General features: G+C 40.6%; 1 protein-coding gene across 1 annotated transcript; it reads right to left on the minus strand.

Moving 5' to 3' along the window:
- Positions 1-6,161: 6,161 nt before the first annotated feature.
- On the minus strand, positions 6,162-22,864 carry LOC127944510 (ubiquitin carboxyl-terminal hydrolase 36). Its single transcript, XM_052540501.1, has 21 exons — positions 22,704-22,864; positions 18,002-18,263; positions 17,660-17,881; positions 17,438-17,548; positions 17,135-17,237; positions 16,978-17,045; positions 16,543-16,613; positions 16,334-16,416; positions 16,070-16,181; positions 15,849-15,989; positions 15,586-15,686; positions 15,363-15,498; positions 13,688-14,041; positions 13,138-13,344; positions 12,564-12,676; positions 10,994-11,659; positions 10,690-10,874; positions 9,246-9,431; positions 8,948-9,063; positions 8,686-8,820; positions 6,162-7,841 (listed from the first exon to the last, which is right to left on the minus strand). Exons 2-20 carry the CDS (start codon positions 18,252-18,254, stop codon positions 8,689-8,691), a joined length of 3,360 nt encoding a protein of 1,119 aa, XP_052396461.1. The 5' UTR covers positions 18,255-18,263; positions 22,704-22,864; the 3' UTR covers positions 6,162-7,841; positions 8,686-8,688.
- Between the last annotated feature and the right edge of the window lie 351 nt (positions 22,865-23,215).

Below are 23,215 nucleotides of genomic sequence, written 5' to 3' on the forward strand. Positions count from 1 at the left end.
AGTTCACAAGTTCATTTTTAGGCAACACCGTAGAGGAAGGAACAGACTGGAGGGGCAAGGACACCAGTTCACTCACAATGTCATTTTCCAGAGGTGCACAAGTTGGAGAAAGATGAGATGCATGCCAGTTTTTTCCATCCGATAACTGGTAAGTGCATGGACCAAGTTGATATACAATTTTCAAAGGCTTTGAGAATCTAGGATGTCCTTTTGGAACATGAACTGATTTGAAAATTTGAACTCAGGAGTACAAGTTCTTCGTTTGAGGTCTGTGTATGTTTTCATCTTCTTTTGAGACAACTACACTTTCTGAGTCACAGCAGGATCCTTACCAGTTATAGGAAGAGGGAGAACATTTAGACGACTGCGCAATTTTCTACCACAAAATAACTCAGAAGGAGACCATCCAGTAACAGCATGGGGAGTAGCATGGTAAATTTGAAGAAAGTCTGTCACTGTTGATTTCCATGGCTTTCCAGACAGAATAGCAGATTGAATAGAACTCTTCAGTACTCGATGGAATCACTCAATAGCTCCATTTGCAGCTGGATGATACACTGACATATGTCTTGAATGTCTCGATCTTTCAGAAATAAAGCAAACTCCACTGACTTGAACTGACATCCATTGTCAGATACAATGTAATGAGGATTTCCAAATCTGCTGAAAACTGACGTCAAGAAGTTGATCACATTTTTACATGAGATTTAAGAAGTGAATGCCACTTCTGGCCACTTACTATGATAGTCAATCAGTGTCATAATGTACCGACAATCCCAGGTAGCAGTTTCAAATGGGCCAACAATGACAACAGCCACTTTTTCCAATGGCATAATTGGAAAGGGTACAGGTTGAAAGGGTGCAGCACGAACAGATGTAACCTTATAAGAAGACAAGCAAACTTCACAATTCTTGATCTGTTCCTTAACCAAGCAGTCAATACCAGGCCACCAGTAAAGTTCATGAATGTGCTGTTTCGTACGCACTATTCCTTGATGACCTTAATGGGCAAGATTCACCAAAACACGTTGCAGGAACCACAAGACGTGACCCTCTAAACACATAGTCCTTTTGCACAGCAAGTTCATGACGTATTTGAAAATATGGACGTAGAACAACCCCCACAGCATCTGATGAAGAGGGCCATCCACAAACAATCTGAGCACGTAATGCAGTCATTTCTGAGCATGATGCAGAAGCAAGAGCAAATTCAGTTGGAGACACAGCAGACATTTCAGAAGACAAAAATGCAACAAACTCCGGCTCAGTATCTGAAAAATCCTCATCAGAAGCAGGCAAGGGTAGGCGTGAAAGATAATCAGCAACCTGGTTTTGAGAGCCAGGATAATAATTCACCTCATAGTTAAAACACAAGAATCACTCTGCCCAATGTGCGATCCTCATTCCAGTGCAATCTGTGCCTTTAGAGGAGAGGAGCACTGTCAAGGCCTGATGATTCGTACGTAGAAGAAATTTTCGACCCCAGAGGTAAGTTCTCCATTTTTCAACAGCCCAGACACATAAGTTAAAGCTTCATTTTCAATCGTTGAATATTTGCGTTCTGCTGTAGACAATGTTCTTGAAGCAAATGCAACAATGTGCTCGGTGTTGTTTTCATGAATTTGAGAGAATACAGCACCAAGTCCATAATCTGATGCATCCGTTGAAACGACAATAGGCAAGTTAGGGTCAAACAATGCTAAAGCAGGGCTTTGGAGTAACAACTCCTTTACAGTACTGAAACTCTTCTGAGCCTCATATGACCAGCTGAACTCAGAACCTTGTCTGATGCAAGCACGCAATGGTTCTACAACTGTAGCGAAATTTGGAATGAATTTATTGTACCATGACAACAATCCAAGAAGGGAATGGAGCTGATGTACATCTTTAGGAACAGGAGCATGAAGCATTGCACTAAGATGATCCTCATCTGGGTGAATACCCTGTGCAGATACAGTATGACCAAGGAAACGCAAACTGCTTTTATTAAAGTGACATTTTGAATCATTCAACTGTAAGCCTGCATCATGTATGTGCTTAAGAACAACCTTGAGCATGTGGTCATGGTCCCTTTTTGTGTGTCCCAAGACAAAGACATCATCCAGATAATTGGCCACATTTGGCAATCCTTGTAGTACAGTTGCTAGCATTTTCTGAAATGCAGATGGAGCTGAAGCAAGGCCATAAGGTACTCGACAGAATCTAAATAGTCCTTCATGGGTGATGAATGCAGTCAAATCACGACTTTCTTCATGTAACAAAAGCTGGAAATAAGCATTCTCTAAATCAATTGTAGAAAAGATAGTTTCTCCACGCAGCATAGACATCATCTCATCAATATGGGGCAAATGATAACTGTCCGCAACAACAGCTTTATTTGGTTCTTGCAGGTTTACACACATGTGAATACCACCGGTCTTCTTCTGAACAACTACAATTGGAGAAATCCACGGTGATGCATCCACTCGCTCAATAACACCCAAGTAAAGAAGGCGTTGAAGTTCATCACTGACAGCATTTCGAACAGATAATGGCAATCGTCTAAGTTTCTGATGTACAGGTTTCACCACTGAAGAAGTGTTTACCTTATGCACAAATCCTTTTGCACATCCTAGCTTAATAACAGGCACAGAAGCAGAAGTCGCATTACAGAGGCTGAAGACTGAGTCGGTCCTGGAAGTATGGAAGAACCTTCAAACTTGAGACGCAATCCATTAATTAAATACATTCAAAGAAGAGCAGTGCCACATTCAACTATAAAGATTGAAGTATTACAGATCATATTATCTTTGGTAACAGTAACAGGTAGACAACCAAGCACTGATATTGGACCTTGTGAATATGTCACCAATTGTACAGCAGAAGGCAGCAAAGAGTCTTGTTTAAAGTGTTTTTCATACACAGATTTAGGCAGAATGGAAACGGAAGATCCAGAATCCACAATCACCTCCACAGGTACAGAGGCTGTGTTTGCTGTGAACGACACACTCTTGAAAAATGTCCCACCTTTTGACAATTATTGTACTTTACAGAAACTGCAGGACATCTGAAATCATTTGCAAGATGTTTTGTAGATCCACATCGATAACATGCACGAGCCAAGGAAGTAGCAGAAGACTTTGAAGGCACAGGCAAAGATTTCAAAGGTGATTGTCTTTTGTAACGATCAACAGCAAGGCACACTTGTTGCTTGTATTGCTTGCACAGGTACTAAAGTCTGATTTGAAAAACGTTTAGCTTGTTCACCAGCAGCCTCCATTTGTGTATCAATAGTAATAGCCTTGTCAAGAGTCAAATCAGTCTCTAATAACAGACGTTCTCGAATACGATGACTGTTTACATTCTCCACTAATTGATCTCGCAACATTTCATCATTATTAGATGCAAACTCACATGTGGTGGCTAAGTCCCGAAGAGAAGTAACAACATTACGTCGGGGAACAAAGTGTTGTTTCAAAGTCTAAATAGCATCCTCCATTGTTTCCCCTTGGTTTGGTGAAGTATAGAATAATCTCTGCCCTTCTGTCCCCAAGCAATGAAGAAACAACGCTCGCTTTCTATCAACTGGCCAGTCATCTCCTGATGCATTTATGACAAGTAAGTAATTCTCAAACATGTTTAACCAGACGAATAAACAGCTCACCCGGACATGGTAAGAATGGCGTGGGAAAAGAAGCAACAGCAGACATCTTTCATGTAGAAGATCAAAATCATTGTCGCCAGTTTAAGTCAAGTCCAAGTCCAAGTAATTATGAAGACAAGACAGTTGCTCACTTCTTCAAGGTTTATTCAAACCCACAAGCAATACAACAGTGCCAGCCATTTACATGAATGGGCAGCAGGTGCAACAACTTCCATTCTTACTCCACACCATTTATAGGTATCAACATGTGGACTACAGCGCCATCTCCTGACAAGTACGTAGACACAACACTCTCTCTCACTCCGGTTTTTCACACGTTCATCAAACAACTGGTAAGAATTTTTCATCGAGCACTGTGAGTAATGGCTTCTCCTGCTATTGTTATTTGCACCGCTGGCCACATGTATAGTTAAAAAAAAAACTACAGTTAGTCCAAAATGCAGCAGCAAGAGTTCTTACTAGAACCAGGAAGTATGACCATATTAGCCCGGTCCTGTCAACACTGCACTGGCTCCCTATCAAACATCATATAGATTTTAAAATATTGCTTATTACTTATAAAGCCCTGAATGGTTTAGCTCCTCAGTATTTGAATAAGCTCCTTTTACATTATAGTCCTCTATGTCCGCTACGTTCTCAAAACTCAGGCAATTTGATAATACCTAGAATATCAAAATCAACTGCAGGCTTAAATCTGAATTAAAGACCCATCCCTTTAACCTGGCTTACACATAAAACACTAATATGCTTTTAATATCCAAATCTGGATTTTAAGGCTGCATTAATTAGGTAAACCGGAACCGGAAACACTTCCCATAACACCCGATGTACTTGCTACATCTTTAGAAGAATGGCATATACGCTAATATTTGTCTGTTTCTCTCTTATTCCGAAGTCACTGACTTTGCTGCAGCCTGGAATTGAACTACTGGTTTCGTCTGGTCAGAGGAGAACTGGCCCCCAACTGAGCCTGGTTTCTCCCAAGGTTTTTTTCTCCATTCTGTCACCGATGAAGTTTCGGTTCCTTGCCGCTGTCGCCTCTGACTTGCTTAGTTGGGGTCACTTCATCTACAGCGATATCATTGACTTGATTGCAAATAAATGCACAGACACTATTTAAACTGAACGGAGATGACATCACTGTCTTTAACTATCATTTTGCATCATTGAGACACTGTTTTCCAAATGAATGTTGTTCAGTGGCTTTGACGCAATGTATTTTGTTTAAAGCACTATATAAATAAAGGTGATTGATTGATTGATCTTTCATTTAATGTCAAGGTTAGTTAAATTAATTAAATGTCATACCAAACTGTAATTTACATGTTTTAATGTCCAAACAATTTACTATTATTCACTTTATTAATAATTTTAAGACACTTACAGTATGTCACATAAAAGTTTACTCATGTATCACTTACCTGAAATACTTGAGTTGTTTTCTTAAGATACTTAAGTTACCTGAATTCAGGCCAGTTGTAAGAATTAGGGCATTTCTGTACATTTGGTTAAGGTTGCTATCATTTATTTATTGTTTATTTGATTTAAACAGTGTGTATTATTTTGTACCAATGTGTTTATGAATTATTTTGTGATTCAAAGTGTCTTACTGACTCTGACATACAAATGTGTATTAACAGGCAACAAAGAAGACCGTTAAGGAAACAACTAATTATTTTCTCTCTCTCATTTAATGTCAAGTTGATTACTGCTTGCAGTCTTCCCGACTGCTCGGGTCCACACACACACATCATCTTATGTGTGATGGCTGTGTGTTTCAATTCAGAGTTACTGTAGCTCAAGCGGTAGAGCATTGTGTTAGCAAGTGCAAGGTTGGGAATTTGAATCCCAGGGAACACGTTAGGAAAAAAATGTTAGCCTGAATGCAATGTAAGACGCTTTTAGCGTCTAATAAATGCATAAAATTAAATTAAAAAATTTATTTATATCTTGAACACCATTACCTGTGATCAGAAAGCTGTGTGACTCCTGGTTTTGATGGTGTGGATGAAGTCTGAGGTCACCTGCAGCTTCTTCAGTCCTGACATCTTCATTCTTTCTCTCCAGTTAAACCGTTTCAAAGCAAACCATTCTGTGAACCACTGATGCTGAAAAACCTCCTCTGTATTCAGCTTGATGGTTGCTTTACAAGTCAGGCACTTTCTGAGAAGATCCCTGCATGCTGAACAAGTTAACAGAAGAACTAACAAATACTGCTACTAGTTTGATTGCATCATATAATAATTGCTATTAATAATGTTCATCGTCTGGCTGACTACGTCTTGTATTAATGTTTCTGAAAACTTCAGTCATATGCACACAAACTGACAGTCACCACTGAAATATCACTAAAATACCACTAAATATTGTAGAAACTTAATTTTCTGCAAAGTTGCTTTGCAATGATTTGTATCATAAAAAGTGCTATAAAAATAAACTTGAATTGAAAAGCTGTTATATATGTTTTATAGGACTATCTAACTCTAATGTTGGAAAAAGAAGACCTGAAACCAAGCCGTTCACAAAAATCACAACTTTATTGCACCAGTATATCTATATTTATGTATCTGCAATACTGAATGACGTCTCGTTTTCAGAAAAGGTATTCGGTACAGAACCATCAGTTCAAATATGACAAAGACACTCTCGTGTTCTTCAGCTTTCAGGCTTTTTGAAAATAACCCATCTGAAGTGAACTTCTAAGAGTATATACAGACATCCTACAGAACGCAGGTCTTTCAAACACACGTCTACTGCTTGATAAAATTTCCCACAAACCTTAAATACATTATCAGTGTGCATTTTAACACGTTTTAATAAGTATCGTTTGCAATATGTTCTATTCATTTAAAAAATTTAAACCAAGGCAACTTTTCTAAAACCCAAGGAGTCATGAGGGGATGGTTTATAACAACGAGGATGACTTTTGGGGGGCACAGAGAGCACAAGGTAGACTGTACAGTGTCCTACATAGGAAAGCTTCACTGGTTTACTCCTATGACAGCTCTTCAGAGGATAAGCATGTACTGTACATCATTTTGACCCAATGTATAACAGCGCTGCTAACAGACATGGGACGGACAGGGCGTTTACAGCTCACACAGATGATGTTTGGACCAGCTTTTGTCTAGTTTTTCCCTGGACTGACCCCGTCACAGAGCATCCATGGGATTGCTGTAGTTGCATAGAGAGTAGAAAAGAGATACAGGATGTGACACGCTAACTCAGCCCTCCTGGCAACAACACAGTGGTTTGTGTTAAGGCCCATGTTTGTTTGTTTTTAGCTCACATGGATGAAATGTATTGCATTGCTGTATGCAGCACTGTGCATAACACAGATTTCTGGATTTTGGAAAATCTGAAGAGATGACGTTTTATAGAAACGGTCACAAGAGAATCGGTTCCCTTTTAAAATGCTCATGTATTCCCTTGGGACAAGAACAAAAAACACTGCTAAGGTGAGTTTGAGAAAGATGAGAGGGTATTCAAGCAGGCAAGACCTGAAAATATACAATCACAGGCAATAAATGTATTGCAATGTAAGACAGCAGGGCTGTGAGTCTCTGACAAACTAAAGTCAACACAACTTCCTCCAACAGAGGCAAGGAAATGGATGATCCAGTCAGGCAATGAGTGCCTAGTGATATCCAGCTCAAATATGAAAAAGCTAAATAATTGAGCTAACAAAAGTAGCATAATGGGAAGAGTGATGTTATTTGTTGAGTCTGATTAATTGTGTAAAAGCATTGGTGGGAGGGGCTTCATTCTGCCCTGTTTTTAGAAAGTTAAGAGGATTCTCCTCCTAATAAAAGACCCCAGATCAGGAAGTTTTCCCTCACTGGTCATTACAGCCCCAACGCCCGCCGAGTTGTGTAGTCTTGCCAAGATAAAACTGGCCCTGGTAAACATTTGTTCTTATGACAATAAGAATAATTGAGATCAAAGGTCAAAACTGCAGTTTGTCCCATTTCCTATGATCCTAGGATCATAAGGGCACCATTACTGGTGTATATTTTGGATTTCAGATGGTGACTAAAGCCTCAGGAGATGACCTCAGCCTCGTCGCTTTATTTCACAGTTCTGCTGCACTCGGGGTGAACTTGAGTTCTTCAGAAGAATCTGAGACCAATCCGACTGCTTCTGATCCAGTCAAGTAACTGGTCTGGTCAGGCACACGACTGGGAGCCACATTTCACAACTGCAATGAGACAGTGAAACAGCTTGTTATAAAAACAGCATTTCTGTTCTTCAAATTACAATTTATATACACATATAAAATAAAAAGTCATTGTAAAATTTGAAGTCTGCCTAATTGATACGGTCCTTCTAATTGAAAAACTTTTAGTGCTTTTCTAAGTTTCAGATGTCAACTATACATTGGATTGGTTTCTTCTTTAAATTATAAAAAATTAATAATATGAATGATATTATAATGTTATACTAAAATTTAAATAATGGGGAAAACCCTTAAGATTGCACGTAGAAGGAAAAAAAGGCATCTTAAGCGAGCAGAATGACATAAGTGGACTTGAATGATTATGTAATCGTTGCATAATTGTGATTGTGATTAGAAATTATATTAATTGCGCAGCCCTAGTTCACTTAGATTTTAAATAGAAATATGCAATATTTGAATGGCAAAAAAATCAACAAATGAAATTAAAACAGATGAAAGCTGAAACCCTTGTCTTTACACCAAAGCGTTTGTTTTCCTAGGCTGGTGTGTTTTTTCAATTGTTTTCAATGGAAGTGCTTTGATTTTTGCTTTGAACGGCAGGAGCATACTGAGCGCTGACTGTATTTTTAACGCCAAGCACTCTGTCATTCTTGGCCCCAAGAGTTGAAGAATGTTCAACTTTGGATAAAACGCAATCAGAGTGGAGGGACAAATACCACACACACCAGCTGTCACACATTCTGCTTGTACTACGGCTAAACAACAACGGAGGAGACCGATGGATAATCGTTTAGCACTTTTGTAACCAAGCATAGAGCAAGTGTTTACTACTTGAACTTGGGGGAAAACAAAGGTGTCAAAGTACCTTTCAGTGGTGAAAGCCCAGGCTGCTCCTCCTGCCTCCCGGCGTGACTGACCACATGTTACGGTGCTCTTGGATCTTCTGGAAGACGTTGGCATTCCTCCTCTTCTCCTTTTTGTATTTTTTCATTTTCTTTACCTATTCAAGAAGAAAGAAATGCCTTCACATGCAACACTAATATATGTATGCATGTATATGTGTGTAAGGTTTCCACAGTCCTAACAAGTCAAAAATAATTTAGAAAGGTCAAAGTTATAGTCCTCACTTTTCCACTGTCAAACTCACTGTCCCACTCGTCAATGACAGTCTGGTTTTTGGCATAGCGTGCATCCTCCAAGGCGTCTCTGCTGACGGCCGACGCATCTCCTTCCCAACTGAGGACTGATGAATGAAATTATTCAAGACACCATTGAGATTTCAGCTCATGGAGTGAACTCAAGCATAGGTGCACGTGAGAGCTTTAAGAGCTAAATGCTTAATCTTCATTCACATTTCCCTCTTAAAGCTGCACTTCACATAAACATAAAAATGTGAAAATTGGAGAGGTTTGGTGCACTACTCACCCTCAGTCCCATAAGCTTTATCGGAGGAGTTCTTGAGGAGCTCCTCGACTACATCGCAGCTTTTCTTGCCATCCCAGCACACAGGAGCAGAGCACGGGCCTTTCCTCGACACATCATCTGTGTCTTGATGATTCTGCTCACGCTTGTAGCCATCCTGAACCCGGCTGTCCCAAACAAACACTGCAGCTGGAACAGAAAATGACAAAAGTTTAACTCCGAGATAGGCTGTTGGGTAACACTTTATAATAACTGCACACTATTAATCATTAATTAAGCATTAGTAAACAGATAATTCATCATTTATAAAGCATTAATAGACCGTAATAATCAGTTTATAAATACAGATATAAATGCTTTATGAAATTTCACATCATAGATATGCTTTTAAATCAAGAATACTTTATTCATGATCAATTTATCATTTCTCAATGAAGTATAGCATTATTTACAAACCAGTTATTTAGGAGTTGCCATTGATTCATAAGATCAAAAGAAATGTAGTAAATTCAGGTAGTTATAAAGCATTTAGTAGTGGTCAGTTAACTATTTATGTGATCTCATCTAAAGTGAGTCTAGTTATGCCTTGTAAAGCATTTATAAAGGATATTTAAAGGCTCAGTTATCTTCTAAACAAAAAAACAGAAACAAACACAACAGTGATACAGAACATAGAAATATTAACAGCCTTTAAATCTCATTTGTAAAAGCTTTACAAGGCATAAATAGTCCTCACTTTAGATGAGCTCACAAAAATAGTTAACTAACAACTACATTGTTTTATAACTACCTGAATTACAGTAGAAACCATTTATTAACACTATAAGTAACTATTACTATATGTCTGAATAAAAAGATGTATGAATGCACATTCAAATAGTTTATTAATCATTTACTTACAATTTCTAAGTGATCTTATGAACCACTGACAACTCCTTAATAACTGGTGTGTAAATAATGCTATACCTAATTTAGAAATGATAAATTGATCATTAATAAAGTATGAAAAAACAATTATTAAATACATTATAGATATGCTTTTAAATCAGGTATAAAGCATTTATATTTGTATTTATAAACTGCTTATAAATGTCTATTAATGATTTATAAATTATGAATTAACTGTTTCCTAATGCTTAACAGCATGCAGTTATTAAAAATAACTCCCGACGAGCTGGATGGCGCCTTGTATGGCAGACACCGCCATCGGTGTGTGAATGAATGTGTGAATGGGTGAATGTGAGGCAAATTGTAAAGCGCTTTGGATGGCCATGTGGTCTGTTGAAAGCGCTATATAAATGCAGTCCATTTACCATTTACCATAAAGTGTTACCGGCTGTGGATATGCACCCAAAGCCATAAATTCTGCTCTGGAGTAAAGTCAAACACAATTCAGCCTATTAAGTTTAAGTGAATAGTTATGGATGTTGTTCAGAGTATATAATACCTGTGCTGGGTTTACCAGGATTCAGCTTGCCCTTATTGCTCATCTGAGGAGACTCGACTCCATTGGTCTCCTGAAGATGTTCTTCATCCCTTGGTCTCTCCTCCTCTTCTCTTAAGTTTTTTTCTTTTCTCTTTTTCTTCTTGGTCTCTCCAAGGTATGCGCTACCAAGTTCTTCTACAACAGCACTGAAAGAAAAGAATGTGGCAGTTAAAGTGAATTAAGTTCTACAGTTAACATGTTATGATCATGAGCCAAGCTCAGAGACTCAATGGCCTGTGATTGAACGTTTCAGTAGCCAACTCACCACTTTGAAACGGTGACTCCGTTGCTGAGCTCTTCCAGCTGCTCTGTGAGTTTGTGCTTCTTTTTCTTCTTCTTCGGGACGGGGTCAGTCTCCGGCTGGCCAATCAGAGGCACTGACTGAGGTTTGGTCTCACGATTCTCTGCCACTTTTGATGACTCATACTCCTTTTCTTTGGCTTCTGAGATGATACTCCAAGTTTCTCCAAGACACCAGTCCTCATCCTGACAGGGCTCGAGATGGGACTGTACACACTCTCTCTGTCCCTCAAGACCTTTGGCCTCTCGTTCCCTTTTCCTCTTCTTTTTCTTCTTCTTCTTCCTGATTTCGGTACTTGGCTTGGGTTCTTCTGGGGGCGAGGCTTTAGGGGCATCCTGCTCGACTTCCAAATGTCTTCGTTTTAGTTTCTTTTTCTTCTTTTTGAGAGTGGGACTGGTGAGCCCCTGGGGTAGTCCTGTAGTTGGGGCTGACTGGTTCTGGCTCTGGATTGGTCTAGGTCTACTGGGCGTCTGGGGATTAACGCCATTGGTCTGTGGAGAGGGAACATGAGCGGGCGGATCCAGAGTGGAGGAGGGACGTTTAAGGGGACTTGAATCTTTAGGAAGGCGAGTCGAAGGTGAAGATTGCACTTTGAGCTGATGAGAGTCAGAAATTCCTGAATATGAATATCTGCGCAAGAGACAGAAACATTTGAATTTTTAGGAGTAGAGATGTGGGATGTATTTTGATCCCAAGTCGATAGTAAAATACGAACAGATATAATGAAATGTCTCTCTGCAGTCCCGGTGTCCTGACATTTTATCCTACCCGGGTTTACTGCGCATGCGCACTTCAATATCGCGTATTTTTTCTCATGCTAAACAACGATATTTAATGTATCTGCATTACTGTAAGTGTAGGTTTAGGGTTGGGGTAGGTGTAGACTTTAATAAAAACGCAATCTAATTGGTAGAAAATAATATTTATTGTTGGTTCCCTGTAGCTGTATCTCTTCTAGCTACAACTGTGAATATAACATAGTTACTGTATTTGCAGTACTGTAATGGTAGGTTTAGGGTTGTGTTAGGTGTATATGTTAATAAAACAACTTTACAGTAGCATTTTTCATTGTTGAATTGTACTACCCACTGTTTTAGTGGGAGGTAGGAAAATCTGACAGCGTAGGACAAATCGACAGAGCACTAAAAACCGATTTGGGAAATGTATCAGTTCTATAAAAAATGTTTTTGAATCAACTAGATTTCCAGAATATCAGCATTTCTTTCACAACTTGTCGCAATGATTTCTGGGGTTTTCTTGTCAGTGGAAATATTGAGCTTTTCTGCTTTTAAACAAAACCTCAGCTTATTAAGTTTTTTTTTTGGCAGGGAACATGCATCTGTGCATCTGAAAGAGAGCAAGATGTGTGCCGAGTGTCACAACAACAGCAAAGCAACTCTGACACGGCAATTCATTTACACACAGAACCAAAGCCTAAACTTAAACCTAACTTTAATACCAAAGCTGGGGATTTGATCTGAAAAGGAAAGTCTACCGTAAAGCGAGTCTGCTGTAGTTCAGAGCGAGGGAGTACCTGTGGTGCGGGTGGGTGGAGGCCCGGCTGAGAAGGTGTGTGGGGTCACTGGACAGATGAGATGAAGGGGGCGGAGCCTCAGTGCTGCTGCTCGGGCTCTGACACGGACTGGCCTGCAGTTATTGACATAAATAAAAACTTTGTGGTCTAAAAAAATATAAAATAAAATAAAACATAGCCATGAAACGTGACAATGGCAAAGGGACCCATGTGGGGAAGAAATCAAGACCAAACAGAAAAGAAAGAAAGAGGGAAGGAAAAAAAGAAAGTGTAGCAGAGAAGAATTAGAAGTTGTTAGAAAGAAAAAAAGAAAAAAAAAGAAATTTTTAAAAAGGACTGCATTGCAGACTGCGAACCGACAAAACAGACATGAGCTGAAAGAAGTAAACGTATTATCATGATCATCATCACAGGATTAATACTGACTAGTGTGAGCTAAATCTCTGAGCTCCAATCTTTTTTAACACCAGTACATCTCAGAGGAATGAAGTGACAAACATGGGAAGGCGAGGACACAAAGTGTCTTGAAAACCACGATCAGATGAATCGAGGGTGGATGGAGCTGGAGACTGACCTTCTTGGCGGACAGGGCGAGTCGTTTTGCGGGCGGGGGGGACATGGTGCTGACGGGCTCTGACGAGACATTGGTGAGGGCCTGGGGTTTGAGCTTCACCACCTTCTGCTCCTCTGAGCTCACACGCTCGGTGCTCTTAGCTGGAGACGCTGGACCCATCGCTCTAGAGGCGGCGCCTACAGGTGCGCTCCTTGTGCCGAAACTCTCCTGAGAGGCGACACAAACCACATCTGAGGTGAACGTCACACTAGGGCTGGACGATACGCCCACAAATAATCATCACAATACTATATGATATTTATAACAATATTCATTTACCATTAAAGGGGAAAGAAATGCTTTCCACATGTTGGTTAGGCCTTGTTTGAACACAATAAAACTCCAGAGAGTAAGCTACCTTGTGATTCAGGAGCTCATGAAATCCATTAGATTTTTTTTCTCACATCAAACTGCACTTATTTTGAATATTTACTAAATAGGCCTACGTAGTGTTGACTAAATAAAGGGAAACATCTTCAATCCACCAGTTCAACGTTGCACGGGGACTTACTTTAGACTCAGAGGAGGTGTCTGCCGAGGAGCTGTCGGACAGGGATTTGAGTGAGGTAGATGATGGCAGGCCGCGGCCCTCGCTGTTGCTCCTCCTGTCGCTGTCAGGTTTGGGGAGGCCGTTGGATGGAGCAGGAGGTCCGTTGCGGGACTGAGGCTGAGGTATTGGCTTCTTCACTTTCTTAAAGGTCTCCTCGATCAGTGTGGGTCCACCGGGAGGCTTGGGCAGAGCATGGGAGTTCCCCGTACCATTAGATAACTTCGGAGACTGGACCCCTGAACTGAACCTGGCTAGTGGAATACCAAGACCTCCATCCACAGACTGGATTTTTCTCAGCTGAGCGGGATCAAGCTTCTGAAGAAGCGGGAAGAAAAAAAAAGGCAACCCATATATAACTACGACATATTATGACATGAGAGAGATTGATCACCCCATGAATTTGGATTAAGCCATATTGTATTGTTTTGTAAGCTATAGTTCATGGTTTTTCAGTTGTTGGAAAAATAAAATAAAATAAAAATAATCACAAAATACTGGTCTGTGCAATCACAGAGAAATGTTTTCAGGGCTCGAATTTCAGCGCGCGATTGCACATGATTCTACTGATTCCCACAGTTTCTGCACTTATAATGTTGGAAATTCACATAAGTTTCAACAAAGAACAGAAGACGGCATGGATCATTTTTTACATGCTTTTACTATTTTAAACATTCAAGTGTTCAATTAAATGGTCGCTCACAGACAGAGCCACATCGGAGAGCATGCATCTACAGAATGAAGTTGTGTTGTGTCTTGTAAATGGCAAAATCCGTCCCATCTTGATTTGTATTCATGTAAACGGTTGATTTATAATAAACATTGTCAGTATGTAGGCTATTCAGTGAATGTAAACACACAACATATGTGTAACAGTTACAGTAGATCTGTGCATGAGCTCTTAAAGAGACAGCAACCTAAATAAACCTGCTGCTGTCTGTCATTAATGATGATTTATACAAGACTAGCCAGTGTTGTTTTAAAGTCAATTATTCAGTATTTCAGTACCTGAATATTATGGTTATAGCTACCTGAAAAACTTAAAACACAGCTCATTTTAGTTGTATCTTGTTATTGTATTTGTTTGTGCCATTGCTTGTATTAATCCTTAAACAAATACACTGATCTACGTTGGATGATAAAAAAAAAATAAAAAAAAATCCCCTCATAAGAGACACCTAAAGGGGGAATTTTTCAAAACTAAAATCAGGTCCTGTTTTTATCTGATGCGCTCCTCACATTTAACCTTCACAGCGTTTGTGCTTGTTAGGCACTTTTCCAGATGCAGGTAATTCAGTTCCACTTTTTAAATTTGTTAGGCCCTGCGTTTATAATAAATGTTTATATTGAAGGCAAAGAATTGATTCTATATTGATATGTTTCCATTCATGTTCTGTATACCGCTACATTTTTTGTGAAGTGAAGAATACTAAAATGCATGTTTAATGGTTAGTAAACATTTAGCTTTTTATTTTTGATTCTTATAATTTATAAAAAAAAAAGATGATATATAATTTGTAAAACAATTCTGCTACTGTGCAGCTTTCTGTCCAGCCTTCAATGTAAATATCTGTGATTTTGTTTGGGGAAACACATGCAAATTGATCTCATTTCTCCAGCTGGTGTCAGACGTGTGTACCTTTGTAACCTGTGGTGAAGACAAAGGTCCATTAAGTGTGCTCTTCTTCAGCTGCTCCGGTGTCATATTAGCTCTCCCAGAGTGAACTATGCTCTGCTTTGTGTTTGAAGCATCTGTATTTTTCTTTTCAGGGATCCTACCACAGAAAAAAAAAAGAGACTGTAAAAACCAGGCCAATCTACTGGACTAATATGAAGCGTAGATGAGAAAGCATGAATATTACCTCAGGTAAAAGAGGACATAGGCCTGCTGATTAAGAACAACCTTGATGTTACTGGAGTGCACCATTGAGTCATTCATCTGGTACCACTGTCCATTACTGGCCTATGACAGAGCATTAGCCAAACACATTAAACGTGAAAAAGACTACATCTCTTATGCTCACCCTGTTAAAATATCCAACATAATCTGAACTCATTTTAGTCAAGTCATTGGTTTTTCCATCTGAAATGAATAAACAAATGAGTTGAATGTAAAAGCGCTGACCTTGACGTAGCAGTAGTAGTGTCCAGCATGGCAGCTGTACCCCGAGTGCACGAGGACAGCGTAGAGCCCGTACATCACAGGATCCCCCGTGCTCTGGGACATGTACGGCCGAATGTTCAGGAACTCTGGGTAGCCCACATCCTAACAGAAAACCATCAATCAGTGCGCCGTTCACGGACTATAAACCGGTTTGCGTGTCAGGGAAACGATTAGGCTGATACCTTGGTAATTTTTCCTCCACTGAAGTTGGCGAAACGTTTAAGCGACAGCGTCAGCACATTTGAGGTTCTGTGGACTGTGAACCTCTTAGTCGCTGGAACTTTCTTCTTGCATCTAAAGCCAGAAAACAATATGATGAACCACTGATGTCAAGCTGCGGCTCTGGAGATGCTAGCATGGTGTTCTGGGCGGTTGCTTGGTTCTCGAATCGACTGGCCTGCAATGTTTTGCTGGTATTGTATAAACTGCTGAGGAAGATAACTCACTTGGCACACATGTAGGCGTTCTCGCCGCTCAAAACATCAGGCTTGACAAATAGTTCCAGAGCACGAACGATGTTGGCCGCTTGCTGAAAAGGAGGAACGAGAGAGGGATTTAATGTTATTCAGAGGAGATTTGGGTCTGGGACAAAAGACATTCATCATCCTAAAACCACTGAAGCGCAGGGCTCTGAAAAACAATGCCAGAGTCTCACCCGAATCTCCAGGGTGATGTCCAGGTTTGGGTCATACGTGTCCGACACGCTTTTACAAAGAGAGCACTTCACTGCAAAATCAGAGCAAACGGTGTAAAGATCTCACGCTTGCCAGGAAATATGAAGCAGCACAACTATGCTCAACATCTGCATGTTAGAAGGATTCGTTAAGGATCATGTGACACTGAAGGATTATGTAATGACGCTGCTTTGTGTAACAGGAATAAATTGCATGTAAAAAACGTTTTCTAAAAATCTTTCGGACCTCAAACATTTGACTATCACAAACTATCCATCTCTAGAGACCATACAGCTGCTCTCAATCATTTACTTAAAATTAACAATAAAATGAGCCAGCAAAATCCTATCACTTTTATTATGTCACACAGACTTGGATGTCAATGCATCATGTTTACCCGTGACACTTGTGCTTACCTCTAGACCTCAGATAACCCCCAAATATCTGGTGGACCAGCGTGGTGGCCTGTGTCTGTCTGTCCAGTCTGTGAGCAGAAGGGCTCATTATTCCTCTGATCCAATAAAACTAACTCTTGGGCTTTCTGCAGTAACTTAGTTACGCTAGTGCTCTTACTTGGGATATCCGTTCAAGCAAGCTTTCTGCATGGCGTCAATGGTGTAACGCAGAAACTCGTGAGCATCCTCTTGGCTCCCAAATCGAAAATGCCGAGCGATTTCTGAAGGATATGAAAAAAAAAGTCTGGTTATGTCAGAGGATAATTGCAGAAAAGGATAAGTGATGTGATAATGAACAGAAAGGAGCGTCTGGGAACATGCGATCATCACAGTGTAGTCATCAGCAGCACTTCCTGTAACGTCTAACTCATCTCTAGGCTTGAAAAGATCTTTTCTTGAATAAATTCGAGGAAGCTCTTACTTTTCAGGTCTCGGATGAATGATACAGGCTTGATGGCATTGCCCGTGTTGGCAAAGGCTTGGATGATATGGTTCTGCATTACACAAATCATGCAGAATCCAGATTGGTGACCTGAAGGAGACAAAAAAAGAGGGCGTTTATGGTGAGGTCCAGACAGGAAACACTCAGATGTGCAGCACACTGTTCACATCCATGCACTATCTTAAGAGTAAAACTGCTCACAGGATCGGCTGTGCTCCTTGGAGAGCAGGTAGTTGGCCAGCGGCGGGGTGTACGTCAGACACTGTACAGTAGAGTTGAGGAAGCAGGTGTTGCCCAGGTTGTGGAGGCCGGCTCCAACCCGATACACTCGTTCCCACTTCATGGACAGCTTGTTCCCAGGGAAGAGCATCTTCTGCGGAGCGGGGATCCCATCGCTCTGCCCAACACTCAGGCTTTCAGAGACTGGGATTTAATGAAGATTATGGAAATATAAATCCTCACTAACAATTATTAAGCAAACTGAAAAACATCACTGAGAAATGTAGTGAAACGGTGTGGCTCAACCAGTGTTGGTGATCTTACTTTGTCTCTTGATCTGAGCAGGTTCGGTCGGTCTCTGTGCCGCCGCTCCATCGTTTTTGGGATTCAGGATCACATATTTTGTCTTGAGGGTCTCCAGCTGGTAGCTGAAGCCTTTGCTGGCAGGTTCAAACTCGATCTTCTGCAGAAGCACTTTCTTGGCGGATGAAGCCAGTAACTTGTTCAGGTCGCCCTCGTCGCTGGAGTCCTTGCGGCCCGGCTTCAGGGCCTCTTTGAGCTTGTCTACTATCGGCATTGTGTGTCACTGATGAAGAGCAACAGAGAACAACAATTGGAAAACGAGTCACGGAAATCAACACATGAGATTTGGTTTGCCAGACGTTTCAAGAAGATTTCCAATTCTTCAAAGCCAGTATAAAGTTGGCAAGTAAGATAATCTAGTAGAATAGATATTTCATGTAACTTTTCTGGCGAACCGAGCAAGACGCAACTGAAAAACATGAGCCTGTACATCCGCTCAAATCAAGACACCAGGGGAGATACGAAGTGTGATTTAGCCACAAACCACAAGACTGCACTAACATTGCTTTCGCATGCCTTGCAGATAACAAGCTGCACAAAGATACACGACATGCAGAATACAAGCATTGCATCTGAACTAAATCCAATCTGAGAACAGTTCGGACGCGGCAGCTGTGTTGTGACGTAACAGAAACAGCACTGCTTCTAGGGAAAAGTGCACACCTATCAGGTATTACTGTGACTGCTTTTGAGGATAAACAGAAACAAACAGGGCAACCAAACGGTTCTGAATGTTACTTGCATTAATGCATGCATAATATCGCATCAAATGCACTGAAGCAGATTAAACTTATACACCGATGTTCAAGTAATTACAGAAAACACTACATTGTTTAAATTGCTAAGGACTGAACTAAACTATGAATGAGCAACAATCACCTCGTTTTCAAAAAAAAAGACGAACATTTACTGAAAATGTACTCAACCACAGGCTAATGCATGATGTAGATGCAATGTCCATTTATTTCTAATTAGAACAGATTTGGAGACATTTTCCAATGCCGTGAATGGGTGCCATCAGAATGAGAGTCCAAACGGTTGATAAAAACAACAATCCACAAGTAATCTTAACCAAGTCTGTAATCCACTTCCTCCAGTGAAAAAGCCCATTTCTTGTTGTCCACCCATGTCAAAATCATAGACAGTAAAAGAAATGGACACACAGCGACCCCATTGGATTCAACGGAGACAAGTGAAGTCACTTAGAAGCACACACTTCCTGGGGGTCGGGCGTACTGTGCAGACTCAAACTGAGCTTGATGACGTAAAGGTCACGTGAGAAACCTGTAAGTCTTCTAATTGCTGTCCCAAGAGAAATCTTAATAATCACCCACCGAATCTTGCAGATGTTGTTGAACAATTTTGTCCCATGTCTTTTATGCACTCTCTATGGGCTTCTCCATTGACTTCATGCCTCCACATCCCCCCAATAGACTCATAGACAGCAAAAGATTGTCTGCGAGCTTCTTCTCCTGTCCATATGGTAATTTCTCTACTGTGCGACAGAGAGTCGCTGGTTATGACGCAATCGTTAGCCTATTTTTACAAAAACTGCTTCTACGGGGCCACAACGTAAGATACAAGGTAATGGAGCCTTTTATACATTTTCGTGTTTCTTTAGAAATAATGAATGGACAAATGGAGTCTTTAAACGCCTCTGATGTAAAGGTATTCGCTGTCAAAATGAAGCCAAAATGAATGGGAGTCAATGGAATGCTAACAGCAGGTGGGGGTTCGCTAGCCAATGGCGGCGCCCAGGGGTGCTTCAATAAAATATGAAACCCTGCCCCTCTGACCAAAATCCACCAATACATTTGTTTAACACTATTTAGAACTGTTTCGGATTATAAACGGTGCATGATCTGTGCATATTTCTCTCCTGATTCAGATTTTAATGTTCAATATTATGGAGAAGACCCGAATTTTAGCAACATTTAAAAGATGCCTTAATGATGGGATTATTTCTTACAAACACACACCTCTTTTACTTCGCAAGACATTAATTGATGGACTGGAGTGCTGGCTGTGGATCGCGGCGATGTTTTGACCAGCTGTTTGGATTCTGACGGCACCCATTCACTGTGATGAAAAATCTCTCCAAATCTGGTCAAAAGAAGAAACAAACTCATCTACATCTTGAAAGGCCTGAGGAAGAGCACATTTTCAGCAGATTTTCATTTGTGGGTGAACTATGCCTTTATCGAACATCAAACCTCATTGTAAATTTGATCATGTTTACACGATTGATCGTTCTTTTGGATAACACAAAGGCATTAAAAGATCCTTCTCGACTCAAAATATCAATCATTACCAGGTTCTTCAGAATCAATCACAAAGCCTCTGTTTCAGCTGGCTGCAATTCATTCTGCTGACAAAGTCTTCATAGATCTTCAGAAATAAAAACTGTAAGATGTAGACTTTGGTGCATTCGGGACAGAACAGTAAGGCTGAGTTGGGTCCTGCGTGGTCTTACTCATCAGGTCTAGTGCTGACGTACAGAGCAAGGAGCACGCTGCACATGCATCAAAGCCACAAGGGCAGACTAACCTTCATGTGCGCCTGCGATTAATGGAGACACAGCCCTGCATGAGCTGCAGTGATGTAACAGCCTGCGCCACATGTGTGCATTACCACATTCATCCCCACGTGCACCTCTTCACTCTACTGCCAATATCACATGCAAACATTCACCAGCAGATGCTAAAATAATTACACAAGCACGAATACAGACTCCATTAATATTATCCACATGCATTCAACTGTGCTCAAGCAAACTAGAGGAACCTCAACCACACAAAGAAATGATAAACATCCGGTTTTAATGCTAGAATTCATTTACAACGGCATTATAAAAACTAGGGATGCACGATATTGGATTTTGGCCGATATTCGATATGCCGATATTTTCAAAATAATTTTGGCCGATGCCGATGCCGATACCGATATCGATATATATACAAATATATACTGATATATTTAAACTTTAATTTTACTGAAGAGAAATCCATGTATCTCTTCTGTACTGATTCTACCATAAATTTATTATTTTACAAATGTAGACAGACATTCACATCTGAAAAACAGGTCAATTATTTCACTTGGAGAATATCGGTTTGGCTCATCGGCAGAAATATTCATATCGGCCGATACCGATAATGGTCATTTTAAGCTTTTATCGGCCGATACCGATATTGTGCCGATATTATCGTGCATCCCTAATAAAAACAACAAAGAACATACAAATGAATAATAAATGAGCATTTGACGAGAACATCAATACAATTAATATTTGATAATGTAGCTTGTAAATCATTTAAAGCGATACACACACACACACACACAAATACACAAACACACTCCAATCGTTTCCTCAGCAGGCCTCCCCTTATATACAATCAGGAACATGTTTCTCAGGTCAGTAGTGATAAGGGTCCAGTGATGCCTTGCTCTGAACTCCATTAGTTTGTTTTCTATTGGACACATATCTCCATGCAAATGACTCTAGACCACAGAGAGTACATGTTATTACTATTATATTTTACTGCCATCGTCATGAACAACAATAAATAATCATTTCTCATTCTTACACCCACTGATCTATAACAGAACAGAGTTCATATCCCATACCAGTTAATACAGGAGAACCAGTACATATGATTATTATAAAACTGGCCAAGTAAAACGTTAAGAACACACTGACAATTGGCCTAAAGCTGCAGATTTGTCATTAAGCAAGCCTACATGAAAAAGTGCGCTGTACAAACATTACTGACTCGTTTTGAGACACTTCTACATAAACGGTACAGAGTCTCCCTGTGGTAAAGGACTTCCGGTTACAAGCACGTGTCCAGCGACGGCTCGTGTGGCATGTACAGTATCGTTACATACTAACCACTATTACTCCTCAGCTGTCTGTGGGTTTATTATACTCTGTGTGTTCAGTTGATCGTGTTTGAGTGCCAATCCTCTTCTGGACAGCGGGTTGAACATGACATGATGCCTCGAAGTGCTCTTAGCAGGCAGCTAGATTTGAGACACAGCCTGAAAATGTATCATTTCGCCGCACTATAACCACACGCTTATGAAACGCAAAGTTTAATCATTAAAGTAAGAGATACTTCACCCTGTGTGTAAACGAGCTCGGGTGGATGACATCAGCAAATGACAGCTGACAGGTAATTTACAGTGTGTTCGCTTCACAGTGCATTTATAGAGATTATAAGGACGCAGCTGTTGGAAACTCGTTCAGAAACCTCAGCTGGACAAGGACATCGTGATGACGGGTTGTTTAGCACAAGCCTGCAGTATTAATGTCGATGTAAAAGACTGTGAGCGTCAGAATACTCGACATGAGCTGTGCTAGTCGCACGCTAGCAAGCTACTTTAGCATCCGCTTCAGCGTAAACAGTGTTTTCATCGACAGTCCCAATCGTTTCCGCACATTCAGCGCTCGTAATAAGCAGCGACACTGACCGAGCTAGCTGGGTGTTTCGGGAAGATATAAACGGGTTCACATCGTGAGCAGAGCCGTCTATCAAAGAGAGCGTGGCGCTCATACTGCTGCAATGTGCTCCTGACCCGCACACAAGCGTTTTCTGAAGAACCAGCACACATTCGTCCGTAATTCGCCACCAAACGCATGAAAAGAACATCGTGTACGTACCCATCGGTGAATGACCGCGAATCGTTTGATCTGTTTTGATGTTAAGACTATATTCCGTTACGAAGCCTTCATTTTGTTACGTTCTCTGCCCCATGCTGCATTATAAAAGGGCGTGTGCATGCGTGATTGACGTAACGGAGCGGCCAATCAACTTTGAGCTCGGCTCTGACGACACACTTCATTCATAGATCCAGTGTCCAATCAGAGGACGCGAACCGCTTGCCGTCTAACTCTTAACACGGATCCTGCCAGTGCACGCACTGTTTACTCGGGGAGTAATTCTGCGCGGGCAGAGATTTATCAACCGAGACACGAGAGAGTCGCTAGAGGGCGCGAGAACATGCAAGATCGACAAGGTTATTGTGAAGAACGCCGTGCAAATTTGGATTAAATATGTTTATCTTCGGGTTTATATTATATGTATTATAACAGTGGATAGAAAAGATACAAGGCAGATACAAAACATTGGTTACAACTTAATAATAATAAATTAATTTTCGTCTGGTACAATT

Source organism: Carassius gibelio, chromosome A3 (genome assembly GCF_023724105.1).
Source record: "Carassius gibelio isolate Cgi1373 ecotype wild population from Czech Republic chromosome A3, carGib1.2-hapl.c, whole genome shotgun sequence".
In the NCBI taxonomy this organism is placed as follows: domain Eukaryota; kingdom Metazoa; phylum Chordata; class Actinopteri; order Cypriniformes; family Cyprinidae; genus Carassius; species Carassius gibelio.